This window comes from Myiozetetes cayanensis, unplaced genomic scaffold, assembly GCF_022539395.1.
Source record: "Myiozetetes cayanensis isolate MyiCay16 unplaced genomic scaffold, myiCay2020 scf29, whole genome shotgun sequence".
Lineage (NCBI taxonomy): Eukaryota > Metazoa > Chordata > Aves > Passeriformes > Tyrannidae > Myiozetetes > Myiozetetes cayanensis.
The window spans coordinates 4495242-4512864 of record NW_026087510.1 but is presented as its reverse complement, the minus strand read 5'-3'; the positions used below and the strand labels follow the sequence as shown (position 1 = coordinate 4512864).

Here is a 17623-nt window from a genome sequence, read left to right as displayed (position 1 = left end):
AGAGGATGCTGGGGTGGTCTGGCTTGAGAACGAAGCCTTGGACTGTGTGGCTGTTCTGGTGCAAAACATCCCATTTTCCTTCTGTGTGTACAGCCAAGCCAGGAGGGCAGTCAGGCAGCTGTTTGCCTCGTGCCCTGCACAATTTGCCTCCCAGCTCTGGCTGCAGGGAGAGATGGTATTTTTCCAGGGGGCTCAGCACATCTCCTGCTGCTCCGTTTGCATCCAGCATCTCCTCAGGCCCAGCTCCTCATTAGCCACCTGCCCTCGTTGCACAGGCTGACAGGATGCCGTGGGTAAATGGATAACCTGTCAGGGAGGCAGCAGGATAATATCATTCAAATGAATCAATAGTTCACAGGCAATTTCATGTTACCCAACGCTAATGTGGTCGTGTCCAAAACGCACTTAATCCTGTGTCTGATCACATCCCCGTGGGAGTTTGCCTGGGCTGGAATAGTCTTGTAAGTCCATGTTTTGGAGATTTACAGACACTGTTCCTGCGTGCCTGGGAACGCAGCAAAGATTAAAAAATGGCCTGGCTTGCTGAAAATCTCGTACTCCACAGAGCCCAGAGACGTCTGTGCTAGTGATGGAGGAGAATGGGCATCCAGCAGTTCCTGAAACTATTATTACTCCCACCTTCCTGCTCCATTTTAGCAATTAGCAAAAGAGAAATTAGTGAGGAAGGGGCCATTATTTCCTGCTAATAGGACAAGAAGGGTTGGACCCTTCTCCAGGAATCTGTCGTGTAACTGCTTCCACTGATGTGAGGAGCAAAGGAGGGCTTTCCCTTTTTTTCCTGTAATTTTTTATAATCTGCAGTCATTTTTAGGCATTTGACCACTCTGCTTTTTAGAATTGTGAGGGGACACTCCCAACTCCAAACCCCACAGTGGAAGCACCTTCCCACCCTCCCCAGGGCATCAGGGTGTCCCACGAGTGGCATCTCCTCCTGGTTCCTGGTGGCACTGCAAGATTGGGTTGTTAGGAATTAGGTAGGTCAGGGTTAGGTTCCTCCTCTCTCTCCTGTGGGAAGGAACTGGTTTAAATTTAGCAGTTTAAGCTCGGTGTCACCAAACTGGTCGTGGTGGTGGAGCGGCTTCACTCAGCAGATGATGTTTGTCACCCAGGCTGGGGTCCAGTTCAGAGGAAATTCAGAAGAATAAAGAAAGGAGGTTGGTTTCTCTCCAGATATGGGTCTCCACAAGTAGCCTTGGTAGCCTGGGGATCCCTCCTGCCCTGGGTTTGGATGGAGAACCATTGCTGGTGTCCTCCCACCGCCTGGGGCTCTCAGGCACAGCAGTGTTTTCAAAGTGACCACAGCAGGGATCTGTTTTTTTGGGAGTGCCTTGGAGAGAGAGAGAGAGAGAGCAGTGCTTGGGAAATATAAATCTCTGTGTGCTCTGGACCTCCCACAACAGAGCTGACCTTCTCTGGGCTGTTGGAGCAGGTTACTGGCTTCATCTGAAATACATCATCCACCTCCCTGCCTGGGCTGTGACCTCGGTGTCGCAGGGAACTCCTGCCAGGAGGGATGGTTTATAACTGCAGAAGGAACACCACGCTCAGGTGGGGTTGGCAGGAACCACAGCTCAGGAATGGAAGCTTTCCAGAACCCTTTCTGCAGGGTTTGGGGGTTTTTTTGGTGCCATTTGGCCAATATAACCGTGGACTTGGCTGACAAATCCTGTTTAGCACCTAGACCTTCCTCACCAACAAGTGGGTGGGTTTCATCCCCGATATGAGGTCTCATCACTCCACAGTCCCATCTTCCCTCCAAGGCTTGAGTGGTTTTGAAGCTCTCAGTGCCTGTTTTCTCCTCTAATCCCACCTTCTGCTTTGTGCTGCTTTAGGAGTTTTCCCTCCAGCGCCTGGACAGCCTGTTGGACGACAGAGTCAACATCCTGGGATTTTCCATTTTCAACCAGTCTCATGCCTTCTTCCAAGAGTTTGTCCAGAGCCTCAACCAGTCCTGGCAGGAGAACTGTGATCACGCTCCCTTCACTGGGCCAGCAGTAAGTAAAATTCCTTCCCATCACCCCCAGAGCCTCCCTGGGCTGGAAACAGTTATAAATCAACAGGAAAAACCTTGTGAGAGGAACTTCAGGATGGTCCTGAGCAGAGCCTGGCAATGCAGAGGTAGAAGCTCTGGTGTCAAAGGGCACATTTTTTAATTATTAAATTTAATAATATTGCTGCACCTTGGATTGGCTTTTGTGGGGAGAGGAATGGGAAGGATGAGCCAGACAGAGCATTTTAGCTAAGTAGGTAGGAGAGGAATTTGGGTATCAAGCTGTGATTTCCAGAGGAGAATTTGATTTGGTGAATACTAAAGTGATCATGAAAGTCAGAGGCTGCCCAAAGGGGCCTTGGGGTGCAGAGCTTTAGAGGGCTTCTCTGTGCTTGAGCTGGTGTAGAGCTCTAAATTCCAGCCTAATCTTAATTTGGACTGTGTTTGCTGTGAGTGCAGGGGATGATGCAGCTCTGATTCAGTGTTTCCCTTGTGAAATTTGTCCCTGTGTGTTTTACTTCCAGTAAAGAATGGCTCGTGGCAGAGGGACTGGGAATGCAGATGGCACAGAAAGGGCTGGGCTGAGGCAGATGCCAAAAGGCTGTGTTGTGTTCCACGCTCCAACATCTCCCTGATGAATGTGCAGATCAGGGCTGAAGTCTTCCCTAGGGATTCTCCCCAACTGGGAAGGTTTGCAGAGCAGATTTGCCACATCAGGGGTGCCATGCCTGGAGCTGGGGGAGGGGAGAGAAAGAAAATACCATCAGTGGAACCCTTTTGCTTGTTTTTTAATGAGCTCAGAGTCCCCTTGACGAGCTGAGGCAGCTCTCAAAACCTTATTGTCACCACAAAGTGATCCTTAACAGACAAAATAAGGAGTTTTCTGCCCTTATTATTTTTTTCTGCCCTGTTGGAGGTGCCTGGGACCATTCTGATCTCACTCCTCCCCGTTCCAGTCACTTACTACCTGCCTTGCTGAATCTCCATGGGATTGCTACCAGGAAACTTCCTATTTGGATGACAGTTCAGAGGCATTAAAAACAAATTTCCCTCTAACAGTACAAGCAGAAGTCAGTAGGAACAGGAGTGCAGCAGGTGTGATGGGAAATTAAAATTCTCATTGGAACCTCTCACCCTGTGCTGTCCTGAGCAACCAGCAAAATCTGCAGGTGGGAAGGATGCAGGATTATACCTGGAATTCTTCAAACTGCCGTGCCCCAGGTGATGGAAAAAGGGCTTTCCCCTGGGTGGGGAAGTTCCAGAGCAGAGCTGAAATACTCCCAGGCAGGGCATGTGTTTCCTTTCCCTTGTCTGTGAGGGAAATTCTGCCAGGCAGTGGCAGAAATCTGGCAGGTCTCATCTCCCAGGGAACATCCCTCTGTGCTAGAACTTCCCCTTGTAGTCCTGGGAAGGAGTTGTCTCATGGAATAGCTCGTCCTGAAGAGGGAGAAGGAAGCTCAACAGCTGGAAGTGACAGGAGGGAGGTTTCCTGCTTGCTGCAAAATCACAGGGCTTTCTTCTAGAGCTGAGGGAGCATCTGACAAAGGAGGAGGGAGCTGCCTGCTCTAATGCCATTCTCATTAATCACATTGCAAAGAAAAGGGAATCAGAGAAAAATCATTCAAATTACAGATGGCTAGATTTGGTAATTAGAATTTAGGCTAAAACAGATGTTTGTAATTAAGTGTTTATGTCATTGAATAAAATCCAGATTGTAAAGTCTGTTTCACAGGGTTTTTAACGGCTTTAATTCTCCGTGTTACGTTTTTTGGGGGGCAAAGATACAGATGCTGATGTTTGAGGAAGAAAAGGGGAAAAGAAAAAACCCACGTGGCACAACCCAAAGTAACCAAACCTGTGCAGTATTTCCCTGGAGGGCAGCTTGCCTTTAAACATGCCCTTTACATGGGAGATTAAAAAAAAAAAAAAGGGTTATTCTACTTGACTGCTGTTAAGTTTTTAGAAGGGGCAGGCCTGTGGTTGGGAGGAAGATGAGTGCTGCTGCACTCCCAGCACCCTGCAATTGGGGATGGATTTCCTCCACACAGCTGCATCCCAGATTTCCTTGCTGTGTTGAATGTGATCTGTTTTATCTGAGTGAAGAGTGGCAGAATGACTTCCTTCCTTCCCTACCACAAGGACTTGATCCTGTGTATCACCCTGCCCTCCCCAGTTCCCTAAATTCCTTGAAATTATAAGGGGGCTGCCAGAAATCCTGACAACTTTTTCAGAGCTAAGGAGTAAAAACATCCCAGCCAGTCGTGTCAAATGCTTCACTGAGATCTACAAGTCTCTTGCTCACCAGATAATAAGAGATCATTAACTGCTCAGGGAAAATGGAAATGGGAACCCAGCAGGAGACAGTTAAAAATGCTGGGCCAATATTCTGATTTGGTACGAAATGGTGAAGCTCTGGGGTCACAGGGGTTGTGTTTGGTCTCATTACAGTTCCATTTGTCCAACTGGTGGTGTTAATCTGGCTCCTGATTCAGGGAAGTAATTGCTGATTGTGGGTGACATCCTGTGACCTGAGAGGGATTAAGTTCCCAGTTAAAATTATGTGTGTGCTAAAGAGCTTCATGGAGCAGGGGCTGGGGACAGGACAGGCTGGAGAGGCCCTGTTAGGAAGAAATAAAGGCAGGGAGAAGGATATATCATCTCCTTTAAGGATCTCTGGAAAATGCTTCCCAGGAGGGGAATGTTTAGATCAAGCTTAGCAAAAACAAAACCTCCCAGCTCTGGAGCCAGGCAGGGCTCGTTGTTAGCAGAGATAACTCCACATGACCAAAGGTGCTGCCTGTTTCGTGGGAGGCAGGTGAGCTGCAAGACTGGCAGGTGCCAGTCAAGGTGCCCAGTGCTCCCTGGAGAAACCTGGATGGTGTTTGTGTAACACTGATTAAACTGGCAAGTGCAGGAGGAATGGGACAGAGCAAATGGGATCAGGGCTGGAGAAGAGAGAGGTCTCCAGAGCTGGTGGTTGGGGTTTTGCTGGCATTAGGCTGGAATCCTGCCTTTTAACTCGTGCTGGCTTGTAGGTTTTAAGGTTTTTGTGCTGCTTGTTAAGTGTCTAATCCCAGCCCGTCGTGGTCAATGAGGTCTTACCACCAATCTCAGGAAGTTCAAGCAGGGTTAACTCTGGCTTGCTCTGTTCCAATTAGTTAACACAGTGGAAGCCAAAGGTTTGCTGGGATGATTGAACTGGGAGAGATTGTCCCTGCAGGGCCACTGGCAGCACTGAACAAACCTAGCCAGGCTCTGGGAGGAGGAGAGGATGCAGATTCCACTGCAGTGCTGTTAAGTCACACCCAGGGCAAGGTGGGGAAAGCAGCCCCAGGCTGGAGACTGAGCCCGTTGCCAGGAGCTGGGATGGGAAGAGGATGCTCCTGGAAGTATCCATGAGGAAAATGTAGCCTTGGTAGTAATGAGGTGCAACGGCTTAATTCCAGCAGAGTCAGGAGGTGACAGTAATTAAAAGTGAAATCTCCGTCGCAAGAGTGAACACGAGAGGGAAAATGGATGATTATTAACGGGACCAAAGGCATGGAAACAGTTGTGCTCGGGCAAGAAAACACGGTCTGTGAGCCTTGATGGACAAAGAAACCTGATGAAAGGCAAACAAAGCCAGGAGGAGAAGGAGAGGGGATGAGCTGGGTGAGCCTGGACATCCCTTCAGCAGTGCCATTACAGCAGGAGACTGGGGGGGTGTAGCTCAGCACTGGATGGTTTCTGTGGGGTCTGAAAACCAGGATTTGGCTGCTTGAGAAGCAGGTCTAGCAAAACCTCCTCTCATGTGGATCTGCCTGACAGAGAAGGACACACACACTGGTGCCTAATAATGGCTGAAGAGGTGCAGTCATCTTCCCTTCTGCGTGCAGGCACAGGGTCTCTGTTCTGCCTAGCTGCCCATTTTAGGAACTCCACAAACCTGATGCTCTCAGGAGCGTTCCCCCTGGCCAGCAGATTGGTCAGAGTCACCAAAAAAAACATCCCTTGATTAGAAAAAGTTAGTTACTTTAGGAAACTGAGGTAGAAACGAATGGGAAGGGGCAGAAACAGAGAGAAAGATGACAGGAGTGGAAGAAATTCTGAAGAACAAGGAAGCAAAAAGGGGTTGTGAATAAGGCACTGCCCTGCTTGCTGCAGGGTCCTGTAGGAGCAGTGGGGGGGCTGGATTTTTGTCCTGCTGTCTGATTTTTACCCCCCTTCCCCCCCACAGCTCTCCTCTGCCCTGCTCTTCGACGCCGTGTACGCCGTGGTGACGGCCGTGCAGGAGCTCAACCGCAGCCAGGAGATCGGGGTGAAGCCCCTGTCCTGCGGCTCTGCCCAGATCTGGCAGCACGGCACCAGCCTCATGAACTACCTGAGAATGGTGAGAGGGGGCTGAAGGGTGCTGCTGTGAGCAGAGCTCGTGCTCCCCACTGCCAGCAGCAAGAGCTGTGCTGGTTGCTGGCGGGGTTTGTGCTGTTTGAAGGCAGCACTGGGAGTGAAAAGAGAGCAGATCTAAAGGCTGGTTTGTGCCCCGCCTTGGAACGACATGAAACTCCCTGTTTTTGCTGCAGAAAAAACTGAAATTCAGTGGATTTTTTAAATTATTTTTATTTTTTTTTGCTAAAGTGTGAATGTTTCTGAGTGGTTTGAGCCCTGTTTTGAGTGAACTTGAGTTGATGTAAGATCACGCAGTACAATTGCTTGGAGCTCAGTGGCAAGATGTGAGTTCCCCTGTGGAAGGGTTTGGGCTCCTTTGAACCAAAAGTGTGGTTGCTGGAAGCAAACAAGCCTAGTTCTGGCAGGAGGACACTCTGCAGCTTCATCCTGGGGTTGGTCAGTATGATTCCATGGCCATGCAGAAGGAGCAGGTTTCTGAGTCTGTTTAGGGGGCAACTGAGACAAGGAAACTTCGAGAAACCATTTTTCCCCCCAAGGGAAAGCTCAGCCAGACCTCAGCCTTGTACCACTTCTGCCCATGAGTGTTTTAAATCTCACCCTTAGCCATTGACAACAAAATCCTTCAGCTTCCCTTAGCTCTGCCCTTGTTGCTCAGCCTTGGGGTGGGGGGGAGGTGATGAGGGGCTGTGGGGGTGGTTAGTCCAAAGCAAGGAAATTTGGGGGAGCCCTGCCCTTCGTTCTCCTCCCCCTGTTCCCCTCCAGACCCTGCAAGCAGCCAGGGTGGAGACACAAGGATTTGCAGTGCTGGGAGGGTGGCTGGGGGGGGTGATCCACCTCGCTGGGCGCTGTAACTCAGTCTCTCTTGGACAGGTAGAATTGGAAGGTCTCACCGGCCACATCGAATTCAACAGCAAAGGCCAACGCTCCAACTACGCCCTGAAAATCCTGCAGCACACCCGTGGCGGGTTCCGGCAGGTAAGAGTGCCCAAGGGTGATCTCTGTGTCCCCTGGGAGGTTGTGGCCCCAGGCTGCTGCTGTGGGGACCCAAGGGGGTTTGCAGACACCCCCCTCCCGTGCAAGGAGAGGTGCTCAGCGCGGCGGCTCCGGCCGAGCCTGGGCTGCCGAACACGGCGGGTTTCGCTTCGTCAGGAGCACGTCTGGGATAGTTTGGATGTGTCTTCGTGCATCAGGCCCCTGAGGTGGTGGTGTCAGAGCCAATCTCCGTCCTGTCACAGCAACCTTCATGTGCAGGAGGTAATTCAGGGCGGGGAGTCTGTGCCGGGTACGAGCTCACGCTCATGACCCTTTTGTTCTTAAGCTTGTTGGATGAGTTTGCTCAAAATTGTTTGGAAAAACAGGAGAATTTCCCATGAAACGGGGAAAAAGAAAAAAAAAGGGTACTATGAACCTCTCCAGACAACCTCTGTGAGGGAAAGCAAAGGGGCCAACCCCATATCAGGAGCTCCCCACCATCTCTCCCCTACTTGGCACGTGGGGGGGAAGTTCCAGATCATTTACCCCTCGGTTTATGGTTCCCCTATGACAGGTTTGCTTAGCTCAGGCTCTCATTTGCTTTTTGTCTCGGTGCTCCTGGACTCCTCCCAGCGTGGATCCTTTCTCTCCTTGTCACCCTCTTTCTGTCCAAGGGATATTTTCTGCTTTGAGCCAAGGTTAAGGTGGGGCCACGAGTGTCAGACTGGTGAGGCTGCATGACACAAGCCCAAGGAATTAAGGTTTTAGTGGTAAATCCACACTTCATTCAGGGGAAAAAAAATTAAATAGAAGTCCCAGAAAAAGAGGTTTTATCTCATATCCCTGCTGACAACTCCACTGCTGCCCTTTTCTCAGAGACTGCCACTTCTCTTGGACTTTGGCAGAGAACAAAAGCTATTGTATCTTCCCCTCACCAACAGAGCTTTTTGGCATTAGGAAATCTCCCTGGTCTGGCAGCACTGAATTTCAGCCTTGGCAAGGATGTTACCTGCCAGTTCTTACCTGTCAAGTGACAGCCTGGCTTTGATGCTGCCTTTTGCCGAGTGAGAGGGAGATCAGGATGGCATTTTCCCCACAGTGAGATCTCTGATAGCATCAATGCCCTTTTAATCCTGTCCCAAGCCCATCATCCTCTGAACAAAAGTGACAGATCCAAGCCCATCTGCGTTAATAAGGACGTGCATTCAGCTGGATCCGGGAAGAAAACGCTGCGAACCTCCCTGTGACAGCTTTGGTTTTGATGTGTTTAAATGTGGCAGGGACTTCACAGTAAAGGCTCAGGTCCTCTTGGAGCAGAGCTTCTCCCAGAGCTCCACAGAGAGCTCTGAGTGCAGCCTGATCTGCCCTGAGAATGAAGACTCAGCTCTCCCCCACAAACCTGGTCTGGCAGGAGAAAACCTTTCCTGACCTCCGCAAACGAGGAGCTTCGTGTTTCAGAGATGCCCAAGGAAAGCTGTGCTGGGATTGACCTTCCCAAATTTCCCATCAGGGTGCAGTGGTGATGTATCACTTCCAGTCACAGTAAAAAAGGTGCTGTGGAAGGCCAGGGCAGTCCCTTGGTGGTAGTGGTGGCTGTGAACCCTCTCCTGTCACAAACCCACCAGCAAATTTGTGTAAAGCTGCTCTGAATGCCTGTGGCTTTGTAAAGAAAGCTTCCCTGCCTGCACAGGGAAGGCAAAGGCCACTCTGCTGGGCCACAGGTGGTTGTTTTCTCATTGCCAGCCTGGCTTCTGGTAATAAAAAGGACTAAATAAATCATTAGAAATAATGTAATTAAGGGAAAACGGGCTGAAGAACAGGCGTTCACATCCTGGAGACAATGTTGTTCCCAAGGGCTGCATTAACTGATTTGCTCAGGCTCTTGTTTGAAACACTTCTATTCCCTCCTTAGTTTTAATCAAGCTCATGCTCTCTGCCCATTCCTCTCTTCCTCTCCTTCCCTCTTTCTCCCTCCTCCTCTCTCTGCTTCCATCCAGTGAAGCCACAGGGACTTCCAGCTCACCAGCTTTGACAGAGAGTTCACCAAATTTTGAAGCTGATCCAGCCAGCAAACAAATTAGAGGCACTTAGGCTTTCCAGCTTGCTGTTGCTTTTGGGCAAGGGGAGGCAGGGCTTTTTGACATCCAATTTTTAATATATTTATGTAACGCACCAAACGTGTCTTTTCCTGATTTAGCTTAACTAGAGGGATTTATTTATTTTTTTTTTCCCCACAGCCATATGAGAGCTGCTCCCCCCGTTCACAGGATGCTCGATAAAGCACAGGCTCATTAATGTGCTGGTGATCTATAGATCTGACAAGGGCTGAGTTTGGAAATGTCAGCTTTTTTGGGTTTTTTTGCCTTTTTTTTTTTTTTTGCCTCTCCTTGCCCCTTTGAAAAACACTGCAGCACACCCCTGTGGGTTCAGAGGAGTGCTTGGCAGCTTAGCACGAGAGGGGGATGAGGAAGGGCTGTGTTTGAGGAAGGGAAAGGGGCAGGGGGAGCTGTGGTGGGGCTGGAGCTGCCTCAGGCACACTGACCCCAGCTCTGCCTGGTCCTAAGTGAGGCAGATTAGTCTCCATTTAACTAAAGGCTGTGCTGGTGTCCTGAGACAGAGCAGTGCAGTGATGGGGCTGTTTAATTGCTATGTTGATGAGATACAGATGAGTTCCCAGTGATAGCTCTGAGACCCTCAGCAATCCTCGCTGCATCAAACCTCTTTAACTTGGAAGAGGCTAATCAGCCTCGATGGGACTTGTTCCTCCTTAGCTGTTACCCCCAGCAAGGACCCAGGGACAGATCCTGCCAAGAGCTGAGTGTCTTTTGCCCCCAGGGCCTGACAAACTCGGACATGGCACTGTCAGACCCTGTCTGGGCTCTGCCAAGCGTCATTGATGTCCAGAGGGAACATCTGGGGAGGGTTGTGTGCATGTCTCATGGTTGTTCAGGTTTTAACAGCTGCTGCTTTCAGTGCCCTGTCCTAAATTCAGTGGAGGAGAGCTTTTTCCTGCTTGCTGTGCTGGCATCAGCCTTGCAGTGCTGTCCTTCAGGAGTGCCAACCCCATGGCAGACCTGTCCTCCCAGGGCTTTCCCTCATTTGTTTGTTTTATTCTCTGTTTTCCCCCCTACCCAGGCACTCCTAAATTCCCTCTCCTTGGGGCACCTTGATGAGGGATGATTGCACTCTGCACTCCTCCCTTTCCCTGGGGGCACTGGGAAGGGCAGGTGATGGATGCAAGCTGTAGGACAGCACTTGCTAATCAGAGCCCAGAAGGTGTCTGGGTTTATTGCCCTCCCCTGCCTGTTCCAAGATCTGCATTCAGGCCTGGCTTTACCTTAATTTTAAGCTGGGAATGGGGCTGGGAAGTACCTGTGGTGCCTCTGAGGATTATGGAGAGGTCTTGCTATGTCATCTCTCCCTGCCTAGAGGGCACTGAGCAGGTGACTATATTAAAATCATTAGTTGGAGTGGTGTTTCATCATCTCACACCATGAGGAGCCTCAAAGCCTCTGCATGGAGGGGCTGCAGGGTGGAAGGAGCAGCCAGGAATGCCCCACGTGCATCCTGTCAGCTGCTGGGGGTTTCTGGGGAGTATGAGAAATCTTGAGGTGCCACTGATCCAAAAAAACCACCTTTTGCAGATCAGCTGAATTGAGGGTAGGCATCAATTGAAGGTATCAAGCTCCAACTTGCACCCAGGTGACCGTGCTGCTCTTGCTGCTCTCCTAGGACAGGTGTGACACCACTTCAGCTCCTGTGATCATTAGGAACACTCCTCCAGTTTTCAGGCTGTTTATTTCTGGCTGGGTTGTGTCTGTTTATTTTTGTGCCAGTGCCATCATTTTAGCTTCGAAAGCTGTTCTACCTCTTTGCAGTGGACCTCCTCCACCTGGTGTATTTATACAGACCAATCACATCCACTGCTAAAAAATCCCGAGTCCTAAAAACTCTGAACCCCTTGTCCAGAGCCTTAACAACAGGATGGTCTCATCCAGGTCCACGAGGGGGATTTGATTGTTTTCCAGCACATTTTGCAGATGGATATGTTTTCTGTTTTTCAGAGGCTCTTTCTATGTAGATGGAGATGATTAAAATCACCTTGACATCCATCTTGCAGGAAAGGGAGAGGCGTGAGGATCCCAGACATCCTCTGGCAGGTTGCACTTCGGAAGCAGTGAGCAGTGTGGGGAGTCAATCAGTGGCTCTGTCAGCCTGTGAGGGGGACAGTGGTGAGCTGAATCCCCCCCAGGATTTGGGGGGAAGTACCCTGGCACGTGGGGGAGTGTGGCTGTGGTGCTGTGCGAAAAGCAAGGTCAAACCCACGGCACTGTCAGAGGAGGAGGCAGGCAATTAGTCTCAGCATGTGCCAGCAGGGGAGGGACAAATTGGAGAACAGCGAGGGCTGTTAAAATTAAAGTTAATCTGTCACTAATCTCTGGTTGGGAAATCCAGGAGGGGAAAAAAAATGAGGCAATGTTTATGAGTGATGACTCTCCCTGGGAGGAAATCGCTGCTGTTCAGCAATCCCAGCGGGAGGAGAGACCTCTGTGCAGGGTTGGGGTGGATTCATCCCAGCCCATCCGTGCAGACCCTGTGCAGGCCACTTAAAGGCTGTGCTTTAAGGACCCCCCTACCTGTGAAATACCTGGCAAATCCCCCAGTTTGAGGCTGCTGTTCCCCAGCACAGGTGGGTCCTGCACTGCAGTGTCACCCTGGTGCTGTAAGTCACAACAAGCCGTCGAGAGAACAGGGTGCCCAAAATCTGCACCCATCCTGCTCCAGCACACCATCCCTGTGCCTCCATCTCCTAGTTTGCCAGGTGGCACTGGTGACGTCACCAGTGCTCCTGCTGTTAGTGGGGAGCCTCCAAGAGTTAGTGCTTCCCACACATTTGCCTTCCCTGCATGCTCCTTCTCAGGGCAGTGGTCACAGCACCAAGCCTGACAGAGCTGAAGGACTGCTTGGACAGTGCTCTCAGGAGCATGAGGGGATTCTCGAGGGTGTCCTGTGCAGGGTGAGGAGCTGGATTTGATAATCTTGTCCCTTCAGACTCAGAGTATTCCGTGTGATTCTGTGACTGTGAGTGGAAGCTGTCCTGCTTGCACTTCCCACTGCTCTGGGTCGCTGCTCCGTGTCACCTCCCGCCCGCCTCCTTGGACGTAACAAGATTACTCTGTGACGGAACAGAAATCCATTTGTTCCTGCCACCCTGACAGCCGTGGCACAGCCAGGGGATAACCTGCCTCGTGGCAGCACGGGGGAGCTGGGAGTGGATTTGTTCTGGCTCTGGAAGAGCCGTCAAGGCTCCCCTGCGCGTTGGGGTCACCTCGCTGCCACTCAGGGCCACACCACCTCACTTCAGTGTTGTCAGAGGAACAACAGTCATCCAGAGGGCTTGGACTGATGGGGACAGAGAGGAAAAACAGGAGGGAGAAGTGGTCTCAGAGGGAGCTGGCCTCCCTCAGCCACCCCTCTATCCATGAGGAAAAGCAGAGGCTCCTTTAGCCAGAGTCTAATCTGCATGCTCTGAGCTGCTGGAGGTGCTGATCTCCCTGCCCAGAGCTCTGAGGGAGGGAGATTAGGCTCTTGAAGTTAAAATTAGGTTCTGTTGAATATTCCTCCCCCTGGCTGAAGGCAGCAGGATGGATATGTTGCGTCACAGCTGAATCACAGCGTCCTCCCAAGCGCTTGGGGGACTGGTCCCTGCCACCCGTGGTGGGAATTGGGTTCTGCTGCGGTGACACTGATGCTTGGATGGGTAAATTAGAGCTGTTGGGTGTGACGAGCCTGGATCAAAGCTTGGAGGTGCTTAATTGGAGTGGTTGGCATCCATAGAGGCAGCAAGAGGAGATGAGTCACGGAGCAGCACCACTGAGGACGTGGCTTGCTTTCACCACCTGCCCCCGAGGTGGAGGGCAGAGCTTGGAGGTTTGGCTGTGTGGGTAAGACTGACCCACCTTGGTGGCATTTTGGGGGCAGCACAGAGGGCTGTTTGACCACCTCAAAGCCCCAGGGAGCTGCTGCAGGGAGGACATGTGGGAAGGACAGGTTTTTGGCACTGCAGAGCAGGTGGGTGGGGGTGCACCAGAGGGTTAAATCTCTCTGCTGACCTGTTGTGGGGGGTGCCTTGTAAAGGTAATGGAGCATTCACAGACAGGCCAGCCCGATGGCTGTCACTCACCAGAGCCATATGGCGGGTTCTGTGCCGTAACTCGCCCTGTAAATTCCCTTATTGTGCTGTTTATCCCTCCAGATTGGCCACTGGCACGTGTCTGAAGGACTCAGCATGGACAACAGGATCTTCTCCTCCAACATATCAGACAGTCTGTTCAACACCACGCTCATTGTCACCACCATCCTGGTAAGTGAGGGGGTCACCTGCAGTTCCCACTAGCTCCCAGCTCACTGGGGTGTTGATCAGCTGGAATATCCCTCCCTCTCCCTACCCCCCTGGACCCCCAGCATGAGGCACTGCAGGCTGATTTCATCCAGAACAGGCCATCAAATCTCTAATTACAGCACTGAGGACAATTCATGACAGTGTAATTAAACTCAAGTTGATGTTTCATATGGAAATGATATTTGATGAGTTCAGAAGCAGCTGGGGAGAGGGCTGGGATGGGGATACGCTGCCATTTTACATTCATCTCTGAATGATGGTCTTGTTTTTTGCATACAGCTGGTAAGTTGGAAGGGACAATTGTCCCTTCAACCCATAAAATTAAAAAAATTGGCCAAGATGGGCACAATTTTTATGAAGACATCACATTTACAAGCACCACCTTATTCAACAGGTTTCCCTTTCCAGGTACTGCCTGTCCAGTGATTTTTTTTCAATGCCTCTGGCCCTTCCTTAAAGACACCCAAAATCCTATTTCCTTGTGTCCCACAAAGTTTGTTGAGAGGGGGGGACAGGCTGGAGAGGTGGCCTTGTGCCAAGAGAAGCTGGGTGTGCACGTCCTGCTGTGGCTCAGAGCAGTCACTGGGCTGCTCTGGGCACGTCCCAGTCGGAAACAGCCCCCAGAACATGATCCCTTTTCCTGAACTGGGATAAATCTGCCGCCCAGAGAGTCCCAGTGTGGAAATTACACCCCCAGCACCAAGCTCTCCATATCAATTCTATCCATACTGGGATGGTGTGCCACTTATAATCGGGGTTGGATCTTTGAGGCCCCCTCCAACCCAGACCACCCCGTGACTCCCTGAGCTCCTGCCACCCTGGCAGTGCCCTCCCTGCTCCGTGCTGGCTAAGATGGGAATGACAGCTGCCCAGTTTCACTGCAGGAAAACCCTTACTTAATGCTGAAGTGGAACCACCAGGAGCTGGAGGGCAACGACCGCTACGAGGGCTTCTGCGTGGACATGCTGAAGGAGCTGGCAGAGATCCTGCGCTTCAACTACAAGATCCACCTCGTGGGGGACGGCGTTTACGGGGTCCCCGAGGCCAACGGCACGTGGACAGGGATGGTTGGAGAGCTCATTGCCCGGGTAAGTGGATTAACTCTGCTCTTTTTAACTCTGCCCCCTCGGGCGGGACTTGGCGAACCCTGATGATGGGTTTTTTTTAAGTGCTCCGGGAGGAGAAGGATTGAGGTGTGTGTTTGTGGAGGGGTGGTTTAGTCCATTTATGAGGCTCTGGCCATGTGTTCTCCCAGTGGCAGATGTGTTTGTTGTGGTGGTGTGACAGCAGGAGCAGGAACAGGGCCCCGAGGTGCTCTCAGTGGGTGCTCACTCTGCTGGAAAAGACACCTGAACTCTGGGATCCTGCATAAGAGCTCCTTGCAGAGTGGATGATTGTTTTCTCAGTGGAAAGATGAATGAAAGCTTGCAACAGGAAAATACACAGGGCTTGGTAGAAACTGTAAAAAAAAACCACCTCACAAAACCACACTGTTTGGGAGGGAAGCAGGTAAGGTTTACATTTCCACCCAGAAAAGTTTTGGATGATGCAATTCAGCTCCTTAACTCTGAGTTGTGTTTTTTGTTGTTGTTTTGTTGTTTGGGGTTTTTTGTTTGTTTGTTTTGTTTTGTGTTTTGTTTTTTTGTGTTGGTTTTTTTTTTTTTTTGAGAAGAAACATTTTGGGTTTGACCATAATTCTGTGTACACCTGTGCCCAGCCAGCCTGTACCCCCCTCCCTGCTCTTTGTTTTCCTCAGCAGCTAAAGGCAGCCCATCCCCAGGGTTCCTGGAGCTTAAATACAGCTCACAAAATGCTCTGAGATCCTTAGTAAAATAGGCTTAGCCAAAGCTAACAGTAAGATTGATGCTATTTAAGGCAGCTCTTCCTTACTCACTTATTTCTACCCTGTCTCATCATTACCAAAGCTGTGAGAACCCAGGGACATTTTCTCAGCTGGTGGCAAATCCTCAGTGAGGTGTATTTGTGATAATTCCACCACTGTGGAAGAGGAGATCCCGAGTCCCTCCATCATTTACGTCCTGCAGAGCAGAGGAACAAGGGCCCAAATCCATCCCCTGGGGCTCCTGCCACAGCTTTCCTCCCAGCTGTGGGAGATGAGCGGACATCAGTTCACTCTGTGATTTATTGGGTGGTATTTGGTTGAAGGTTGCGTTTTTGAGGATCTTGGAGGTCTTCTCCAACCCTGGATGATCATGGAATCATCAGCTGGAAGATGCCCACTGGCATCTCTCTGCTTCTTCCCCACCTGGCTGATGCTCGTCCCACCTTAGGAGTGTCAGCTGAGTGCCTAAGGTCAGGTGGGGCAACTCTAAGTCTAAAGGAGGGATTTTGGGATTTGCTGAGGGTCAGAGACAGGGCATGGAACAGCCTGCAGATTCTCCTGAGCTGGCTCCTGCCTCCTGGGTCACCCTTTCCCAGCGGAGCGATAATTCCCGGTGCCAGCTGAGATCCCACCTCCATCTGCTCTTTTAACAGAGCCTTCTGCACGGCTGTTTGCAGATGCCCCAGGCTATTGGCATAGTTTTCTATCCATCTTTCTCTGCCTGTGTACCTACAGGCACACACAATTACACTTGTGCATCATTCCTTTCAGGAGGGGTGAGAAGGAAGGCGCCGAGAGCAGCGTGTGATCTGTGCAGACAAAGGAAGGGAGCAGCCACCAGACTTTCAGCCTGCTAACCTTGGCAGTGCCTCTCCATTAAATGAGAGCTTCTGGAGGCTTGTTTTTTCTTTGGTGGTAGATGTTTCAACTTCATCTTCACATGGAAACCGTTTTGTTTCTTCTGCAGCTCGAGCCTTATTTAGGAGGATTTTTACTTCTGCTCCAGCAGGGCAGAGCTGGCAAAGCCTGTGAGGCTGCAGCACAAATTGGAGAAGAGAAGCAGCTTTCTCTTGCAGCTTTGTTCTTGCTGTGTCCCTTAGGGTCTTTATAGTGGTTTCAGCAAGTTTTTGATCAATCCCAGGGACTGGCACTTTGGGTCAGGTCAGCCAGGGCAGGGCTGGCTGTGTGCTTGGTGTTGTGTTCATTCAGGGCTGCTTGGGACGTGGCTTTCTGAGGGCATTGCAGTGTCCAAGGGGTTCCTCTCTGTCCTTGGCATCCCCCAGGGGAGTTTTTCCTTGCTTGCAGCCCCTTTTTCATCCCCTATCCCATGGGATCCAGCAGATCCTGTGTTAGGGGTGGATTTAACCCTTGGACACTCCTCTCCATCCAGCCTTTGGCACACAGAAGGCATCAGATTCCTCCTTCACCCAGATCAGCTGTCAGAAAAGAAGCTTTGACTCACACACACTTAATGTGCAGGCCCAAAAGGTCAGAGAATTATCCAGCTCCATGCAGTGCCTTTCCTGTAATCCCCCCGTGGCACTGAATCTCCTCAGAGCAACTCCAGGCTATATATGGGAAAAGTGTTTCATTTTATTGCTTCTAAATTAACCAGCTATTGATTTATTCTTAAGAGCTGAAAATTCCATTACAGCTAATTGTGCACCATGATATGATTGAGCAGGATGCTACATAAACATAAATTTGTGCTTGACCCAAATTTTCCAGTACATATCCTATCGACCTGCTCACAAAACAAATTGAGAGGTAAGGAAAAGGGGGACTGGGGTGGCTTGGGAGGAGCTGTAGAGACACCTCTGGCTGTGTCAGCAGGGCAGGAATCCTGCACTCTTTGGGATCAGCTGCTGGAGGTTTGGCTTGGGAGAAATCACTTGGAAGGACTCATAGAATCACAGAGTGGTCTGGGTTAGAAGGAACCTTAAATATCATTCCATTCCACCCCCTGCCATGGGCAGGGACACCTTCCACTGTCCCAGATTGCTCCAAG

General features: G+C 50.7%; 1 protein-coding gene across 5 annotated transcripts in view; it reads left to right on the top strand.

Annotated features, from left to right (window-relative positions):
- Nucleotides 1-17623, top strand: part of GRIK4 (glutamate ionotropic receptor kainate type subunit 4) — a 159354-nt gene that overhangs the window by 120766 nt on the left and 20965 nt on the right. For all 5 annotated transcript variants that reach the window (XR_007629874.1, XM_050323231.1, XM_050323232.1 and 2 more), the window contains 5 exons: nucleotides 1854-2015; nucleotides 6228-6380; nucleotides 7268-7372; nucleotides 13626-13733; nucleotides 14657-14860. Coding sequence is in view for 4 of the 5 variants with exons in the window: in XM_050323231.1 (XP_050179188.1) it covers nucleotides 1854-2015; nucleotides 6228-6380; nucleotides 7268-7372; nucleotides 13626-13733; nucleotides 14657-14860 (732 nt within the window). In the remaining variant the exon portion in view is untranslated. The remainder of the gene's footprint in view (nucleotides 1-1853; nucleotides 2016-6227; nucleotides 6381-7267; nucleotides 7373-13625; nucleotides 13734-14656; nucleotides 14861-17623) is intronic.